General features: G+C 31.7%; 1 protein-coding gene across 2 annotated transcripts; it reads left to right on the top strand.

The window, feature by feature from the left end:
* The first annotated feature begins 68 nt into the window (after window positions 1-68).
* Window positions 69-15,909, top strand: LOC148626521 (telomerase Cajal body protein 1-like). 2 transcript variants are annotated; one of them, XM_088570571.1, is made up of 12 exons: window positions 69-168; window positions 3,256-4,299; window positions 4,799-4,900; window positions 5,444-5,540; window positions 6,097-6,185; window positions 6,539-6,629; window positions 7,931-8,063; window positions 11,751-11,843; window positions 12,611-12,729; window positions 13,715-13,818; window positions 14,742-14,894; window positions 15,740-15,909. In XM_088570571.1, exons 2-12 carry the CDS (start codon window positions 3,524-3,526, stop codon window positions 15,888-15,890), a joined length of 1,908 nt encoding a protein of 635 aa, XP_088426697.1. In that variant the 5' UTR covers window positions 69-168; window positions 3,256-3,523; the 3' UTR covers window positions 15,891-15,909. The 2 variants fall into 2 exon arrangements, with proteins under 2 accessions (XP_088426697.1, XP_088426698.1); XM_088570572.1 differs by lacking the exon at window positions 69-168 and having other exon boundaries at window positions 3,379-3,884; window positions 4,167-4,299.
* The last annotated feature ends 2,561 nt before the right edge of the window (window positions 15,910-18,470 follow it).

Here is an 18,470-nt window from a genome sequence, read left to right as displayed (position 1 = left end):
AATATAAATTATATATAGACAATGTAAGATAATTTCAATACAAATAGAGGATCAGTTATCAATGAAATTAGAATATTTTGCCCAAAAAAGACTATTATATATCGACTTAATTCATTGTGTATCTTCAAGATGGCGGCGCCCATGGACACACAATCGCAATTTAAAAGGGTACGAGGACACAATTAATAATTCCACCGCTTCAAGCTCATTCAAACTTCTCCAATATGGAAACATGTATAAAAGCAGATTTCTATAAGAGTGCCAGAAAAGATCACCATCATTTTTTTATTTTTTAGCAAATTTGCTTCGGAGACCCCGTACTGCCGTAGACATAAAAAGTGACCACGACCAAATGTCCTAAATTTTAACCTTCTTTCATAGGACCAATTCACAACTTCCAAATAAAATTGCAGTATGAAAAAAAATCCCTTGCATATTTGATCCTTGCCCTACATTTCTGCAGTTAATACTAAGGAATAAAGTTTATGACTGCAAAGGAAAAAAATCAGGAAGAAACACACTAAAAAAAGGGAACTATACAATGAAAAGTCAAGGGGAATTAATTGTGATGTCATACCTATTATTTAGCTTAACTATATAGTAGTCTTTAGAAGTTAAGTGACTGTTATATCAACAAGTATAGGGTTGGACAGGGTGCCCGCTCAGTTAAAACTTTCACGCTCAACACAATAGTGTAACAGTTAAAGGGTTCTATATTCAAATGCCGAATCAAACGAGATGTAGACTATACTATAGTACTTTCATGTGTGTAACCTTAGTTCCATAAATCTATGAAACAGCAATCATGACAGTTTGTTTTTTATTGAGTATTACATGTTGGAAAGGTTACAGACCACCAATTCAACCAATGAGCATTTGGAACGTACGCAAAAATAGTCCTACGCAGAAATTACCCCTGTTCCTCATAGTGCTGTGAAAAAAGTTCTCATCTTATTTAAAAAATTTAAACAGTTTCTGAAAGGAAAAACATTTCTGTACATTTTATAGGTGCATTTTGCTTCTTGTGATGTGAAGCCTAATCTCCATAATGATTTTTGAATATACCCCTATCTTGTGAAAACACTGGGATTTCCCATGCTATTTATAGACCCTTCACTTCCGGTGACCAGTACTGCACTGCAAGTCAGCTAACCCCACATGCCATTCTGAGGATTGTGAGCTGACATATGTAGAATCATGCTGATATATAGTCCTCTGCAGGTTAAAGTTAAGGTAAAGTCCAGAGAAGCCATTGAATATTGTGAAATTAGCATAGAAGCCTATGGAAAGTGGAATTAGTGGTTTTTAGCCGAAATCATTATTTATTTTGTCAACTGGAAAAATATATGATGCTCCAATAAATTGCACGTAGGCAAGATTAAAAGAATTATTTCAATTGTTTATTTTTTTCCATTAATTAAAAATCAAAATGTATTCTGAGTATTTTGACAATCACTTTTTATCCACAATTTTTTATTGAAAGAGTTGTAGGGAAACTTCTTCCCCAGTTATATTCCCTTAACATTTTAACCAATTTTTTTTTGTTTATGAGCCTATTCCTATTTTTATTATATGGCGGATATGTAGCATGTGTGGTGCAGACATTTGATCCACGATTGTAGTTTAAAAATTCATCATTTGCATTGTAGTCAAGTAGTTGTTAGAAGCAGCGACGTCTAAATCTTTTACCAAGCTTAAACTTAAAGAAACCATCTAATGAAAACAAAGTATGATTTTGTTGCTACAGTTGTCTAACTTGAAACTTTTTAGATGAAACATTGGTATATATTAGTCCAAATAAATATGCTGATGTTTTTTTACTTGGTAGTAATGCATAACCATTGATCAGATAAATATACAATATAGGTACATTGTCGAAAATTATTGAAGATATGTGATGAGGCGACGGAACGGGTAGGAAATGCGAGGCTCCAGGGAGCTTTTTCTCCCGTTCCAAGCCAAAGACACATATCTCCAATAATTTTCGACAATGTACCTATATTGTTTTTATCCTGTTATATTAATAATTTTGTGTGTGTGTACATTTTTAAAATAAAATTTTAAAATGCATATCCCCTGAGGAGCCCCGATCGTCAAAGCCAAAGAAAAAAATTAATACACATGGCGCATGACTCAGTGAACATTGAAATTCAATCCGCAGCATATAATACATCAAAGCTGTTTGAAGAAAATAAGCAATGTATCAAAATTTTTTTAATTCCAAGAGACAAATAAGTAAAATGAACAATAAATACAAATATTTTGAATGTTGTAAAGTCGATTTAAGAACATTAAAGTTCTGAATTTCGCGAGGAAGGTGGAAGTTGACTTGTTTCTGTTTGGTATATTGGAAGTCGTCTGCAAACTGATAATGAATCAAATCAGAACGAGATTTGGGATTTGCCATTGTATGATGGTGAAAAACATACAAACAAAATCATTATTTGGTTTACATAAAATCTTTTATTTCATTCAGGTGAAAACGAAACAAAACAGCAAAAAAAAAGATTAACCAGATACGCAATCGCAATTTGTTTATATCGTATCTATGGCGGCGGCCATAATTAATTTACACATACCAGAAAAAAGTAGTTCCGCCGATCATGTGAGTGGGAGGAGCCAGAAAGTCGATAACCTGCTAATGTACAGATACAGCAAAAAAATAACCGTATACCTTTATTCGTTTAACAAATAACCTCATTGCAGGATGAAAAAGATACTTCAGGGGTCATCATGCTTATCTGGACTAGGTCCATTGAAATCTTAGTCTGATGTTTCACATGTTTTGCTACATTTTAAAGTATGACTGATGGAGTGGTATAGTGAAATTGCTGAAGTTGGACAAATTTGAGCATTCTCATGTGCTGGAAACTACTTTTTCAGCCATCTTGCAATTTTTTTATTATCTTACGAGATCCTTTTATTTTACCTTTTTTTTTTATTTCTTGTCCATTTACATACATATTTAAGTAGCTGCCCTCTGGAGCATAATATGAGGAGGTGTGACTATTTTCAGCAAAATCCCAATGGCAGTTTTCGAGTTTATTAAAAAGCTATTTTGAACATTTTGCCATTCCCCCCTTTTTCACTATCACCTAGTGGAGTATCACTTAATGTTCCAAAGATGCCCTATCATTCTATTTTCTGTCAGATTTCACTGAAAGGATACAAAACATGCCTTGTATGAGAGCTGAAACATGTTGTAAGGATTGACAATAGAAGTATTTGTAGTAATATAAGCTTCTTCTTTTTCAGAATGCATTTTTGAACAGCTTATAGACATCTATATCTACATGCACATACAGTTCCATGTAATACAATTACATATGACTTGCACATACATGAATATAAACTATATGTATACATACAACTAAAACATGAAAAATATTAAAAGGCACGGAGAAAAGGAGAAATACAAATAAGATAACATTTCTGATACATGAACATATCACTGTAAAGGAAGATCGTTATTAGACTGTGAATGCACACAATTTGATATTGTTCACAAGATTTTTTGACAGTTATGGATGAAAAAGTTGAGATAATGGAGACTGAAAAGGATTTGCTATCTCAGGAATCTGTTGAGAGTAAATCTCCGGACCAGCCTACAGCGTCAACATCTTCTGACCATATCACTAATAATGAACCAAATTGCATAGCTGAAGAAGAAATATCAAGCAATAGTGTCACAGATAAAAGTTCAGATCATAAGTCTGATTTCAAAATTACTCATCATACTGATTATGTTGTTGTGGAAAGTAATCAAAATTCAGAGCTGGTCGAGCAGCTTAATAAAAAAGACCAAGATGAACTGCACATTGTGAATGCTAGTGATGATGAACCACCTAATAAAAAATCAAAACCAGATATGGATGCGAGTTCAGGTAGCATATCATCAAGTGCCCCATCTACACACTTTAAATTTTTACCTAGAAATGTATTAAAAGGTCAAGGACAAAAGTCTGGACAAAGGTTAGTTAATAGTACAAAGGTCACAGATTCACAAAAAAGCATTGCCAGTTACCAAAATGCAGACAATAATCAAACATGTGATTTAGTGGACTCAAATTCAGAAAACTCAAAGCAACACTTCGATTCAAGTCAAGTTAGTTCAGTACAAAAGACTGTTGAGCCTCATTCTCATTCATCTTCTTCTTCGTCATCAGAAAGTGAAAGTGAGCCTACACATCCATATGTTCAAAAATCCTATGATGCAAATGTGGTGCTACCAGAAGATATCGTTCGAACATGGCGGACACAGAGTAGACTTAAAGAAGGTGAAATAATTGAAATTGAAAGGTACATACATGTTTTTAAGTGAATGTTGTAATATTTACTACATGCACAGTGACATGTAAAGAAAATTTTACACAAACTTATGTAAATCCATTCATAAATGCCCTTAAATGAATATTGAGAATATTTATTAATGCTTAAGAACTGACTAATTAAGGTGTTTTTTAACATCCTTGACTACCCTGTGGAATTGAAACTAACCTGTTTATTAAAGTACGTTTTAAACATACCTGTGTATTACAGTGGACTTTTAACTTACCTGTATATTACAGTGTTCTTAAAACTTACTTGTGTATTACAGTACACTTAAAACTTAACTGTTTATTTCAGTGTTCTTAAAACTTACCTGTTTAATACAGGGGACTTAAAACTTGCTTTTATTACCGTACACTTTAAACTTACCTGTTTAATGCAGTATATTTTAAATTTACCTGTTTAATACAATACACTTTAAACTTACCTTTTAATTACAGTTGACTTTCAACTTACATGTATATTACAGGGAGAGTGATAGCCTTTTCACAGCACAACCTGTGTGTTTTTCTCGAGCTGTGAGTGATTTCTACACAAAAGACGGTAAAAACTACCTAAGGGGCTGTAAATGGTAAGTTGTATAGAGATATTGAGTCGAAATAGTTCAATAGTCCATGACATTCTTTCATTTACATGTATGAAAAGAATTTTTTGGTAACTGTAAAAAACAATGTTGTACTCTTCATTTACATGTACAATAGTCATCATCATGGTACATGTATATACAGGGACAGCTTTCAGTTTTGATGCGGAAATATAAGATGTCAAAATCAAAGAAAGATTTTATTTAGTATCTAATAATTAGAAGGTTTTTTTCTGATCCAGTACTTGTCTGAGATGGAACCCTCAAATTAATTGGTTATTACAACATTTTTACTGCACATTTTTCTTAACATTAGCAGTGAATTCCATTGAAAACATTATGTCATATTAATTATGATGGCATCTGCAATATTGTTGATAATTTCTTTTAAAACCAGTGTTATTCTATATTTATACATTTTTTACATGTTCAGTGTATAAACAATACATGTACATGTGTATGTTATACATTGTATATTCATGCCAATTCTGTTGGACAGTAAGACATTTAGATCTTGTTTATCTACTGCAGGTCTCCAGATGGTAAATACCTGTTGACAAATAGCAATGACAACAGATTACGAGTTTACAACACCCCAGACTCATGTGATACCGTACAAGAGGAAATGGTAATGAATCAATGTTTATTATATGTATCTGAATTACAGGTACCACTGATATATAATTTCTTAGGGGGTAATTTTTAGGGGCTCACAAATGTATGTTAAACTTATCTATTACAACCCTTTTTACTTTAATTAATATGCAGCTTAAATTTTGTTTTTTGAAATAATACCCTATACACTAGTTAGAAATTTGTATCACTTTTAAAAAAATGTTGTAATATGACTCACTCTTGAAATGGAGCGTCAGCAATGTCCTATACATTTACCTGTAGTGGGTCTGAAACGTGAATGGCTCAAAATCGTTCTGCTGGAAGTGATTTATGCAATTCAGAAGTGATTGTATAAAATTTGACACAAGGCAGGTGTAATAGAGATTCTCATATCATCCCATTGGCCGAGCTATCACCTTTATGACATCATAGTGGTTCATAATAAACAAAGTTCTTATTTGAGTAGCTCTGTCTCTAAAGCAAAGACGATAATCATACTATTTTTTTTCTCAAAATAGGACTCTCTGTTCTATATATAAGTCATAAACATTAATTGATATCTTTTTCAGAGATCTTTTGTAAAAGTGAAGGAAGCTGACACAGTATATGATTTTTGTTGGTACAATAAAATGTTCTCAGGAGATCCTGAAACTTGTAGGTTAGTATAACACTTAAACTACATACAACAGAATATATAAATCATTTATATGAAAAATTATATTTTAACCTCAATTTTACTGTCATTTAATTTCTGTTAATTATTGAATCAATCAATGACAGATTCAGAAATGAGTAGAGGGAATATTTGGTTCCCCAAAAACTTGACACACCACGTACATGAATGAGATAGAGTAATGACTTGGGGTCAGAATAGTGTGTCTATCGAATATCCATAGGACATTATACCCCAATCAAACAGTCAATCATTTTAAATTAAAGTTACATTTGATTGAACATAGTTACTGATTGCATCTTAGATAACATGTACATGTATATGTATGTATTTTATAGTTTCTTTACTACATGTAAAAATGGGCCAATACACATGTGGGATATGAACAGTGGTTGTCTGAAATGTACATACAGGCCGTATAATCATTTGGTAGGTAATTGCAATTAATTTGATGCCTGTGTTATTTTTTTTTATCAAATTGAATACTGGTTTTAATTTGAATTTTTATTTTATGCTATACATGTACAGTGAAACCTCTCTTAACTGAACAGTAAAAAATAACAAAAACCTGTCTTAAACAGACATTTACATGCATTTTGGTAATGTCCCTTCATTTAAGGAGGTAGACCTGGGGTAAGGGACATAACTCTTAAAAATCATTGACATGCTTGTATCATATTCAATTTCACCAAAGCCTTGCAAGCTTTCATTTGAAACAGAATGAAGTAAATGCAAGTTACTTTGATGCTTACATGAGGTTGAAGTAAAATGCTGAATGCAAATGTTTTGTCCCTTATCATAGGTCTACCTGCTTAAGTGCAAATGTATTTTGAATATGAGTAAGATCTGTTCCATTTAAATCTACATGGGAAAGGAGGATGCTGATTCTTTATTTTTTTCTTGATGGGGGGTAAAATTTTTTTTTATATGTTGATAGGGGTATGTTTGATAAATTGAATTATGTTGGTATGTTCATCTCTAAATTTCAATTCACCTGAGGGTTGGAAGATTTGGATGCTCTGATTTCCCAAAATTTAGAAGCACACATGCGTTTTTCAACAGATTGATCATTTTTTTTATATTTTATTTTTTTCTGGTGACAGAGGCTGTCTTAAGAATCTATAACATGTTGGGGTGGGGGTTGGCAACATTTTTATTTATATTGGTAGGGGTCTTTTACAAGTTGTGTCCCTCCATCCCCGTGTAAATTTAAATGAAACAGCCCTAAACTGAACAACTGTCTTAACCAAAAATATTCTTCAGAGCAAATGGGTTCAGTTTTATCAAGTTTTACTGTATATATAAATGTATTGAAGAATGTGGAAAAAAAGTACTAATTTCTTTCTATCAGGGTCTTTGAAGGAACTTCTTTGATAATAAGATATGACAAAAGTTAAATGTTAATTCCCAATATTATTACGTCCATTGTAATCAAAAAGTATACAGAGTAAAGCCTGTCTCAACAGCACCCTGGAAAAAACAGAAACCGACGTCTTATTTACTTGAAAGTCCATTTATAGCAGTTCAATACCTTTTGAACCTGTCTAAACTGTACAAAACCTATACCTGGCTTTAGTCAAAAAAGAGTTTGGTTTAGACAGGTTTCACTGTATGATAAAAGTCATTCAAACTCTAAAAACACTTGTATTTTTATTTTGTACATGAATTTACATGGGAATTTTTTCATTATAACTTTTTATGATATATTCTGGACAAAAACTTTGTTTTAGGATGAGATGACAACAGCTCATAGTCTAGCTTTCAGTCTAGACGGTAGAAAACTGTATACTGGTTACAACAGGATGATCCGAGTCTTTGATGTGGATAGACCTGGGCGTGATTGTATACAGAGAAACACATTTTGTAAGTTTTGTTTTGCTGGAGAAATCAGTGTTCTAGGATACCACTTTCCCATCACAAAGGGCAAGTGCAAGTATTCTGTGAAAAAAAAATGTGTAAAATATTCCACTTTCCTTTTTCTGAAAGAATTTGTTAAGTTTGGAAACCAGGCTTTCATTTTTCAAGTTTATCTCCATTTAGAGTTTTCCCATGGAAACCTTGAAGTTTGAAATAACCTAGAACACTGTAGAAAGTTGTTCAAACAAGGATGAAGCAAAAACTGCACTAATCTTATTTTAACTAAACTACCAAGTCTCCTGCAGTTAATGGTAGCAACTTTCTTTAAATAGATGTACCTTTCAAGTATCATCCTTCGACCTATGAGTAATCATATACATGTTACACTGTGGAGGAACTATTGTTTCGGGGGTAACAGTTTTCCAGTTTGATAAAGTTTTTCACAAATTCAACTTACCAGCAAACAGAAAAAAGTTTCCATTGAAAATTTTAATGCTCAGATTAAATCCATGAACTCAAAAGTATACAGGCAAATATTTTTCATGAGAAATTCATGTTAATCGAGCTTCACATGAAAATCATGTGAACTTCACATGAAATTAGCATGATTTTTATATGAAATTCCCTTAACACGAATTTCATGTGAACAATTCACATGAATTTCACATGAAGGTTTGATTCTCCCAAATTTCTTGCAAACTCTGTCACAAAGTTTATTTGCTCAATTCAGGTGAAGATCATGTGAGATTCATCTGAAATTCATGTGGAATAATTGTGCCTGTATATGAATCAAGAAAGTTTTGATAAAGCAGAGATTCAATTTAGTGGTGGTTCAAAGTTTGGGACACTTAATATTGATTTGAAACTTGGGAAAGTCCAAGACCTTCCACTTATTGAGGTTTTTCAACCCTGCAAACCATGAAAACTAATATTTATGAATAAAAGAACCTCTACAGTATAATAATATATTATCTTTGTTCTAAGTAGGAGTGCAATGATATGCTGTACCACAATATATCACAGTATTTTGCCTGACGATACAGTACATAATACAAGTGAGGCGGCTTACAAAACTGACAATATTTTTTTTTGATAATTTACAAAAATGTACTGTATCATAGTTATTCAAATGAATTTGGAAAAAAATAACCTTTGTTTTTATACTGTGTGCAAATTTGTGTTCTGTGTTATTTATTTGTATACATGTACATGTAAGTGGCCTTAATAGAAAAAAATGATACCAGCATGAAATAGAGCCACTTCTGTCTGGGTATTTGTTCACAATACGTATCATGATACATATCATCATTTATCCACAATATTACAATACCTATTGTTTATGATTCAGTTGTGTCATTGCTACCTTAGTTCTAAGTCTCTCATTTCAATTTTTTGATACTTCAGTAATACTAAATATTATTTCCATGTCAATTAGATAAAACAAAAAAACCGCAGTGACCTCCCTCATTATAAAGAGGAGTCTGTAGTGCAATCACAATCTGTCTGTCCTTTTTCATTTTTTTTAGTAATTACAGTGACTTTCCTACAACCATGACATTCTTTTGTTACCAATCTGCTGAACAATACAAAGGATTGACAAAGCTATTGGGACATTTAAACTGACGCTATTGTAAGAGATGATTTATAGGTAGCCACTCACCCATGAAAATTTACCTGGTCAGGTGTACGGCAGCCAATACTTGCTATATTTCACATCATATGGAATGTTCTCAGCTTGTGAATATTACTCACAATATTGTTATAAGGGAATTTAGTGTGTGTTTTTACATAATTGGTATTTTTTTTGGTTGTGAATATTGTTTATATTTTTCCAAGGAAAAAAAAACATTAAACCCACAGGTCCCCAAGTGGATAGCAAATATGAAATGGCAAATTAAAGTAAAATAGTAACACTTTCATGGAATGAACAGCAACTTGAAGTTACAATGTTATGCTACTATTTATTTGAATTGTCCCATCTCAAAGCTGAATCCACTGAATACTGGTTTTTAAATATATGCATTGAAATATACTCCTTCAAAGTATCTACTTTAACAATAGTTCGGATTTGTATAAATTTCTTGCACACGTTTTCATATTATTTAAGATATACATGTACAAAATGTATTTATAGTTCTTATGAAATTTAATGCACTTCAGCCGTAAGTATAATTCCAATAAAATCATTTTTCACATAAAACACTCAAATCAGAACTGTTAATCATAGCACTTAATCCAGAACAACAATTACAATGAAAATAAAACTAAGAAATATTCTCCATATAATTTCAGTTACATGTATATCATTGAACGTAATCCCCAGCTGTACTTCCAATGAAAAAAGCTATTAATCCAAATCTTTAATTTAAGAATAACCATTGAACTATATCCCAAACTACATTTTATGGTATTGAAAATCATTGCACTTTGAAACATGCATTAAATTCCAAACTGTTACAGTTGAATGTAAATCATTGCACTTTAATAATCCACATAAGTTTCAAGGAAAACAACATTTAAATCCAAATCTATAAATTCAATGAACTGCATTTAATCCAAAGAAGTTTCAATTTAAATAAAACTTATTCCAAATCTTGAATTTCATTGAAAATCATTGCACTCATAATCCAAAATTATAATTTCAGTCAAACTCAATGCACTAAATCCCAAACTATAACACAAATGAAAATTATTATTAACATTAAACTTAATCCCAAACTATGAAAACCAGTGTAGTTAATCCGGAAGATCATAATTCCAATGGAAATCCTACACAATTAATAAAACACTTAATTCACTTTTTAGCTTACTCATACTCAAAACTGTATGAAATAAACTCAGAACTATTTCAAAAATTGTTATTCACGCGAACCTCAAACTGTTTGCATTTTGTATAACACTTGTTCCTTAACTATAGTATGAATCACATACTTTCCACTAAAAGGGCACCTTGGTAGGCCTATTCCAGTTTTATGAAGAAGGGAATAAATGCTAATTGAGGTCTCATTTTTATAATAATATTTAAGACTTCTGTGAATTGTTGTTAAAATAGAATAAATACTTTAATATACTATTATAAATCATGGTTTTTAACCTCGTCAAAAAAATACAAAACAAAGTATAATTTATTAAATTTGAACTCCCCTCACCAATGATAAATAGAATAATCCAGGTAGCTGCTTCAGATTTAAATAACTAGGAGCTAGCTATGAAAAGATTCATAGGTGAGTATTCATCAACTCTTTCAATAGCAACTGGTCAGTTTAAATGTCCCAATAGCTTTGTCAATCCTTTGTATTGTTCAGCAGATTGGTAACAAAAGACTGTCATGGTTGTAGGAAAGTCACTGTAAGTTCTCACCTTAGATATTTGGTGTAGTGCTTTTCGTGATATCTCCCCTCTCTCTTATCTTCTTCCTATTAACCATACAATTTAATTTGCCAAAATTGTTGAATCGGGGTATGTATTTTTCTAGCTATAAATAAAGGAAAAAGGACCTTAAATTCTTCTGTTGGTCTTCTTTAAAATGAATAACAATATCTTTCTTTCATCATTACATTTAATAGAAAACTGCCCAAAAAACCAAGAGATCAACTTTAAACTGCTTTTTCATTGAATATTATGTCAACATTACAAAAACTGAAAAGCATTGACAATGCTTTTTCTTTAACCTGGAATTATGTAATATTTCAGTAAAACACCAGGGCCAGCCAGGAATCATATCTTGTATTGCTGCTAGTCCTCAGGGAAGTGGTATATATGCTGCAGGATCATATGCCAGAGCCAGTAAGTCTTATACATCTCAAATGATGCTTGTGTACACTGTCAAAAACATGATTGCTACTGTTAGTGGCATATTGTTTTACTGATGATTATGAGAGCAGATTGCCCTATTGCTCTGTCTGTCCTTCCTTGTTTCTGGAAAAACTTGTTTCTGGGCTGTAACTGTTTTGTCTTTGGATGTAGACTTCTGATGTTTTGATGCGTCACAGACCATGGATATGGCTTATGACCTTGAACTTTGACCTTCAGGTCTCATGTTTGCAATATATTTTATGCCATACTTCTTTTTCAACCAGTAAACATTTATAAACTTTTGCCAAATCCATTTTTGAATGTATGGCTTAATTGCCATGGTGGGACCCACAAAGATGGATTCCATCTCAATGATTTCTAGTTGTTCTCTTCTTGAAAAAAAATACTTATTGTTTAAACACAAATGTTTTGTTTCAATACATTTAAATATTGAAATGAAATGCATGTATTTCAAGTGAAGTCCTTGGCCAGGTACCTCACAACTTCAAAAATTACTGAAGTCTGGGAAATGTCTTAAATGATAGTGATGGCATCAATTTCAAAGACATGGATTGAAGTTAAGAATATTCTCAAACTTGAATATTTTAAAGTTTTGTGCAATTAGACCAGACAGATATGTCAGTGTCAATACCTTTGGTAAACTGAGCACTTGTTTAAACTGAACTTGATCTTCATTATGAAAGAGTTACGAACTAGACATGTTTTTACTGTATAATTTTTTTTTCTCCAATTTCCAGTTGCTTTATACCATGAACCAGATGGAAGCATGTTGTGTATGTTCCAGGGACAACAAGGGGGAGTAACTCACATAGGTTTTTCACCTGATGGTACCAAGCTATATAGTGGAGGAAGAAAGGTAATTGGTTTGCAACTCTATTTTCAACCCTTATGAAACATAATGTTACTTTTTTCTTGTTCAATATTGAAGTTTAATTTTTACTGCATGTTTACTTTCAGTACAACCACACTTTGTTGGTAATAAAAAATCAAAACTTCTAGTGACAATTTTTTACACAACAAACAGTTATATTTTTCAGAATATTCTTATACTCAAATCATTCTTCTAGTTTTATTGGATTAAGTCCGGTAATGACTAGTAAGGGGAAAATTTTGTCTCAAAATCAAAGTGTACCTGTATTTAGGTCATACATTGGTGCATTTGTTATGTTTCACCAAATCCCTTCTTTTTATAATGAAGAAAGTATATATGATGTTTCTCAAAGTCTTTACTGTATTTTTTAGTTGTTTCGATTGGTTTATGGTAATAATTTGAATATGTATGGTCATATAAGCCCTCAAATTTGTAAAAATGCTGAAAAACACAAAATTTTGCAGTTAACTATTAACATTTGCAACATGCATGTTTACCTTCAAGCTTCATATATTTTGTATATAATCCGCAATTAAAAAGTCACATTCAAATATCTTGAGTGAATACATGTACAGCCACTTTTGTTCCTGACAAAACCATCTGAAAAATAGCAGAAATGTTAAAACTTCTGAGGTTTTGTAAATATTTCATATTTATGTACTTTATTTATGGAATTATGTCAAAAATTGTGTCAAGAATAACTTGTATCCATCTAACTATTCTACTAAAAATAAGCTTTGATAAAATTTTAAAGACCTACACAAATTATGAAGCCAAATAGGGTCCTTACCAGACCTACTCCTTTTGGTGCCTAGCTATAGGGGAGGAGGATAGAGCTGTGTTGTATGGAATAGTATGGAGTTACTGTGTTTATTACAAGGGCACTGTTCAAATACTTTAAATAACTTATATAAAAGTCCTTTTTTCAACATTAATGGTGTGATAATAGTAGACATTTTTTTCATTACAGGACCCTGAGATATTGTGTTGGGACCTGAGAAAACCAGGACAGATATTGTTTGTAGCATTAAGATTGTGTGAGACCAACCAGAGACTATTCTTTGATCAAGATAGGTTAGTATGTGTTTATTGGATATGAAATGGGCATGATTAGGTATTAATGTTTATTTGTAAAAATGAACTCTCAAAGTGATGATGTGTTTAAGTGTCAGTCCCTGCAAGAATCAGGCAGTCAGTGAAACATGGTAAGAAAAAAAACATCATTTAGATAGTGTCATTTGACTATTTGCATCATCAGAATCAAGGAAAACAGACAAGATTTTCCATATCATGCTGGAGCTTTGAGTTACAATTTAATTGAAATGCACTGAAAATGAACATTTCAAGGGCAGGTATCACTGTCAAAAACCTCATTTTTCTAAGATTCTGTTGAAACATTTCTGTGCAAATCCAGTGATGCAGAAATCAAATAATGGTCTTTTCTAATAGAGAAGTCATCCTTGAGTGATATTTTATTGTCAGGGGTTTTGACATGCATGTTTCTGATTTTTCCCATTTTGCCTGGTTCTTACAAAGACTTAAACTTAAGTAACTCAAAATAATTTCTTGTCTTTTCATAAAATTTACTTCTGTGTACTCTAATTTCTCTGACAGTAGAGGCTTTCTACTTGGTGGTTTATTTAAGGAGGTAAATATAGGGTGAGGAACATAGTTCTTGAAATCATTGATATGTTAGCATTGCATTCAATTTCACAAAAGCCTAACAAGCATTCGTTTGAAACAGAATGAAATCAATCCAATTTGATTTGATGCTTACATGAGATGTAAAATGCTTTTCACAAACATACCAATAATTTTTAAGAGTTATGTCCCTTATGTTTACCTCCTTCAAATCTGCTGTCATACCAATGTTAAATAAAAATATTGAAAATTGTCAAAATTTTATTGATACCATCACATTTGTATTGATTTTTTTAATGCTGACTTCTTTCAAGTAATTTCCTATTGAATGATTTTTCTGTATATTTTTTTGTCAGTTCTGGAAGGCATTTATTTTCTGGTTGCCATGATGGTACTGTATGTGTTTGGGATACCAGTAAACCGCCTGTCAAAGTTTTACCAGAATCTGATCCACTACTCAAACCAGTCCTTAAGTTCAAGGCCCATGTAGATTGTGTAAATGGACTAAGGTAATGTATAATTTTGTAGGTTTAATAAGAGTGGTTTAAAGAAAACGCAATTATTTTACAATGACCACTGTAAATTAAAATGATACCAGGCTGTACAGTAATTGGTGTGAAAAGAGTTATAATCATGTATGTCTATCTGTCTGTAAGCCCATAGATTCTTGGTTCCATTTCTGGTTTCCATACAGTAAGTAAAGAACTAATTAACCATTGAAGTTTAACAACATATTGAAAGGAGTAGGGGTGATAGGGTCCTAAACAAGGGTCTTAAAATACAACTGAAAATTAATCATAAAGTGTTGAATGATTTAATTGTGAATTTTTAGACTTTAATCCATCACAAATGAGAAAATATAGAGACTAATGACAATTTTTTTGCATTAAAAGGGCAGATAAATTGTTTGAAGTTTACCAATATTCAAATTTTCTGTCAAATTTTGTACATTTTTTCGTCACTTTCTGGTCATATTTTTGGCAAGGAAATGGTGTCCACACTCAAGAAACCACTTTATATTTAAGAAATACTTTCATAGTTTATCATATGTGAAAATATAAAGTTGTTTCCTGGGTGTGGACATAGTTTTGTTAAAAAAAAACACACAGTTTCAAATTCTCAGCAGTTTTTTGTTAAATGATGTAAAATTGTGATACCATTATGACATCATTAAGTGAACACCCTACACCTTTGGTTCATAAAATATGATTCAACTTTATTGTGTATATTGTATTGGTGGCGCACTCCAACAATTAAGAATGTGGGCATACTTTTTCTTGCTGATTTTGACTTCAGATTTATCTGTATATATTACTCAATAGTCAATCAATCAATTTATAACTTAATATTTCAGTATGAACAATGAACAGAATATGATGGCCACATGCTCAGGACAGAGACATTACCCAGATATTGGACAAAGTGATTCTGATTCTGATGATGATAACGCAGAATCTGATTGTATAGAAAATACAGTTAAATTATGGAAATTTAATGCAAGATAATAAAATGTCTCTGTTTTTAGTCATTTTAACTCATCTTTTTCCTGATATACAGTTCTATGGAGAGAAATTCTGTATCAGTGTACTGCACTGATATATTAAGAATAACAGCAGTTTGAGACAGAAGATATTACAGTGAGCCTGATAGGGCAAATTATGATATCTTTAAGAGACAATAGAAACTGATCTTGTTCTGTTTATCATCAACTTAACAATCCATTTGATGAAACTTTTTCATTATATATTGCCAACATCTTTAACAGCACATTATTTGAAGAGACACAAGTCAAGCAGGGATCCATTCAAAAGTGATTCACATTGAGGTGATCACATTCAATATAAAGTATCATGTCTTGGTGTAAAGAAAGTAAATGTATGGAAATGATGGGAAATTATCCAAAGTAGACAAATTGAATTAAGATAATTAAAGATCCCATTTAAATATGGGACGATACCAACTACATGTGTATACATGTATAAACAGCAGAAGTTGTTATCTTTAACTTAATATAAAATAGCAATAAATCATGCAAAAATAAACTGACATCATGATTTCAAAGGAAATTACATGTATCTCTGTAATTTCACCACCTTCACATGAGGGTATTGTGATAAGTAACTGTAATTGAGTAAATGCCGTAGTCATTCATATGAGCTTTTAATTAAACATTGATAAATACTGTCAGGTAGAATTGATTTAAGCTTGTTTTGTACAAGGTAGAAAAATAAAAAAAAAGTGTGAGTGTGTGTGTGTATTTTAAATTGTGGGTCAACTGGAAGATAAACCATTAAAAGTAAAAGTTTTAGGGATTTTTGAAAGGGGTTTAGTTGGTTGTGCATTTAGCAGAAAAGAAGTAATATATTGATAAGTATGGATTACTAGATGGCACAAAAGGGCAAACTGAAATATCTTAATTTCAAATTGTATTAAACTGAGAAAAAAGTTCACATTTTATTTCCAAAGAAATATGACACCAATAATTCAAGATTGGAATAATGATTTATTTACAAGACCAAATGTGCATCACTTATTGCAGACCTCTTTCTGTACTGCTACGAATCACAATTTATGGTTAGGATAAATAAAGACCCTTACAAACAACATTTGGTAGAACAAATTTAATAACATCTTTAGATATTTGGATGATATTTTTGCTTTAAACAACATTTATACTGTAGATATATATCCTGTAGAACTGTCTTTGAATAAAGCTAGTAACGCTAGTAAAGAATGTCAATTTCTTTATCGTAGTATTTATATCGATGATAGTAAATTTAATACTAAGCTTTACGATAAAAGGGAAGATCTTTCATTTCCTATTGTCAAGTATGTGTTTTGAGATGGTGACGCCCCCTTGTCGAAATCATGTCAGGTTCACATATCACAATTGGTTCGATTAGCTCGTATTTGTAAGTGTTTTGGATTTGAATGAAAATAACATTCATACAACCGAGAAATTATTACACCAAGGTTTCCGATATCACATGCTAGTAAAAACTGTCACAATATTTTAATCTACACAAGAAACTCCTTCCCAAATACAGATGTGCCTGAAAAGGATTAATGCGTGCGGATATCTTTCACCTTTGTTTCACGGTAATAGTCTACAAACAGCACCGAAAGTTCAGTAGTCGCCAAATAAAGTAATCAAACCATAGTCTCATCCGTGAGGGATATAGTTATGATATTGTTGTTAAATCGTTAAGGATAGCATTGTTTAGTATTAAAACTGATACGCGCATAAAGTATTTAAAAAGAAATTAAAACACCATATTTTAAAGTTGTTCTTGGCATGACATTGGTTATGGCCTTATTGTATGACTTATAATGTCTTGTAGTTTTGTTTTTATCCTGAATATATAGGGCAACCTTTTCGTTGTACCTTTGTATTACCATGTTTTGGGGCCAGCTACAGCCAGCACTGTGGTATGATGGTTTCCTTGTCGTCCATTGAAGACCAATGTGTGTTCTTGAACTGAAATTTTCACAGCGGTGGGGTTGTTGTCTCTTTGACATAATCACAATACCTATTCTTGCTATATTCAAGCATATATCAGCCAAACACACAAAACAATTTAGACCGTATAAGGTTAGTTGAAGGGAGTTTTAGAAGTGAGAGTTTTATTTACATTACGATTGCTGATTTTCAATAAAAAATTGCATGTAGTATTGCATAATAACTGCATTAAAGCGTTTTTAAAAAAGTATATTTGACTTTATAACCTTTATTTTGTGATATTTTCCTTATATGTAAGATGCAGAATAGCTTCAGAAAGGTATGTCAAAAGTGATATTTTTTCTTCAAATTTTATATTCTTTCTTGGTCTAAGAAAATTAATAACGTTATAGTTTGCTTGTCGTAGCATTTTTACCAGTCCGAGAATAAATTATTAATCATATTGTGATTTACATATATTCTTGGTACTTATTGAATGGTCGAAATACAGTGACGTTGATTTACCTGAAGTTTGACGTACGAAATTAATAAGGCTCTTTGTTTTACAAGGTATAAACACAATTAACTACGAAAAATGAAAACAAAAGTACCGAATAACATAAGCAACTGACAGAAAACTTAAATA

This window comes from Perna viridis, chromosome 2 (genome assembly GCF_037379345.1).
Source record: "Perna viridis isolate PV_CMFRI_1.1 ecotype Kerala chromosome 2, ASM3737934v1, whole genome shotgun sequence".
Taxonomy (NCBI): Eukaryota; Metazoa; Mollusca; class Bivalvia; order Mytilida; family Mytilidae; genus Perna; species Perna viridis.
This window is presented reverse-complemented; position numbering and strand designations above follow the sequence as displayed.

Bases quoted from the DNA above. Each gene is read 5' to 3' on its own strand.
- LOC148626521 (XM_088570571.1), top strand. From the start codon at position 3,524: ATGGATGAAAAAGTTGAGATAATGGAGACTGAAAAGGATTTGCTATCT. The intron at 4,300-4,798 runs GTACATACATGT...TGTATATTACAG, and splicing joins GAAATAATTGAAATTGAAAG to GGAGAGTGATAGCCTTTTCA. The intron at 6,186-6,538 runs GTTAGTATAACA...TGTATTTTATAG, and splicing joins GGAGATCCTGAAACTTGTAG to TTTCTTTACTACATGTAAAA.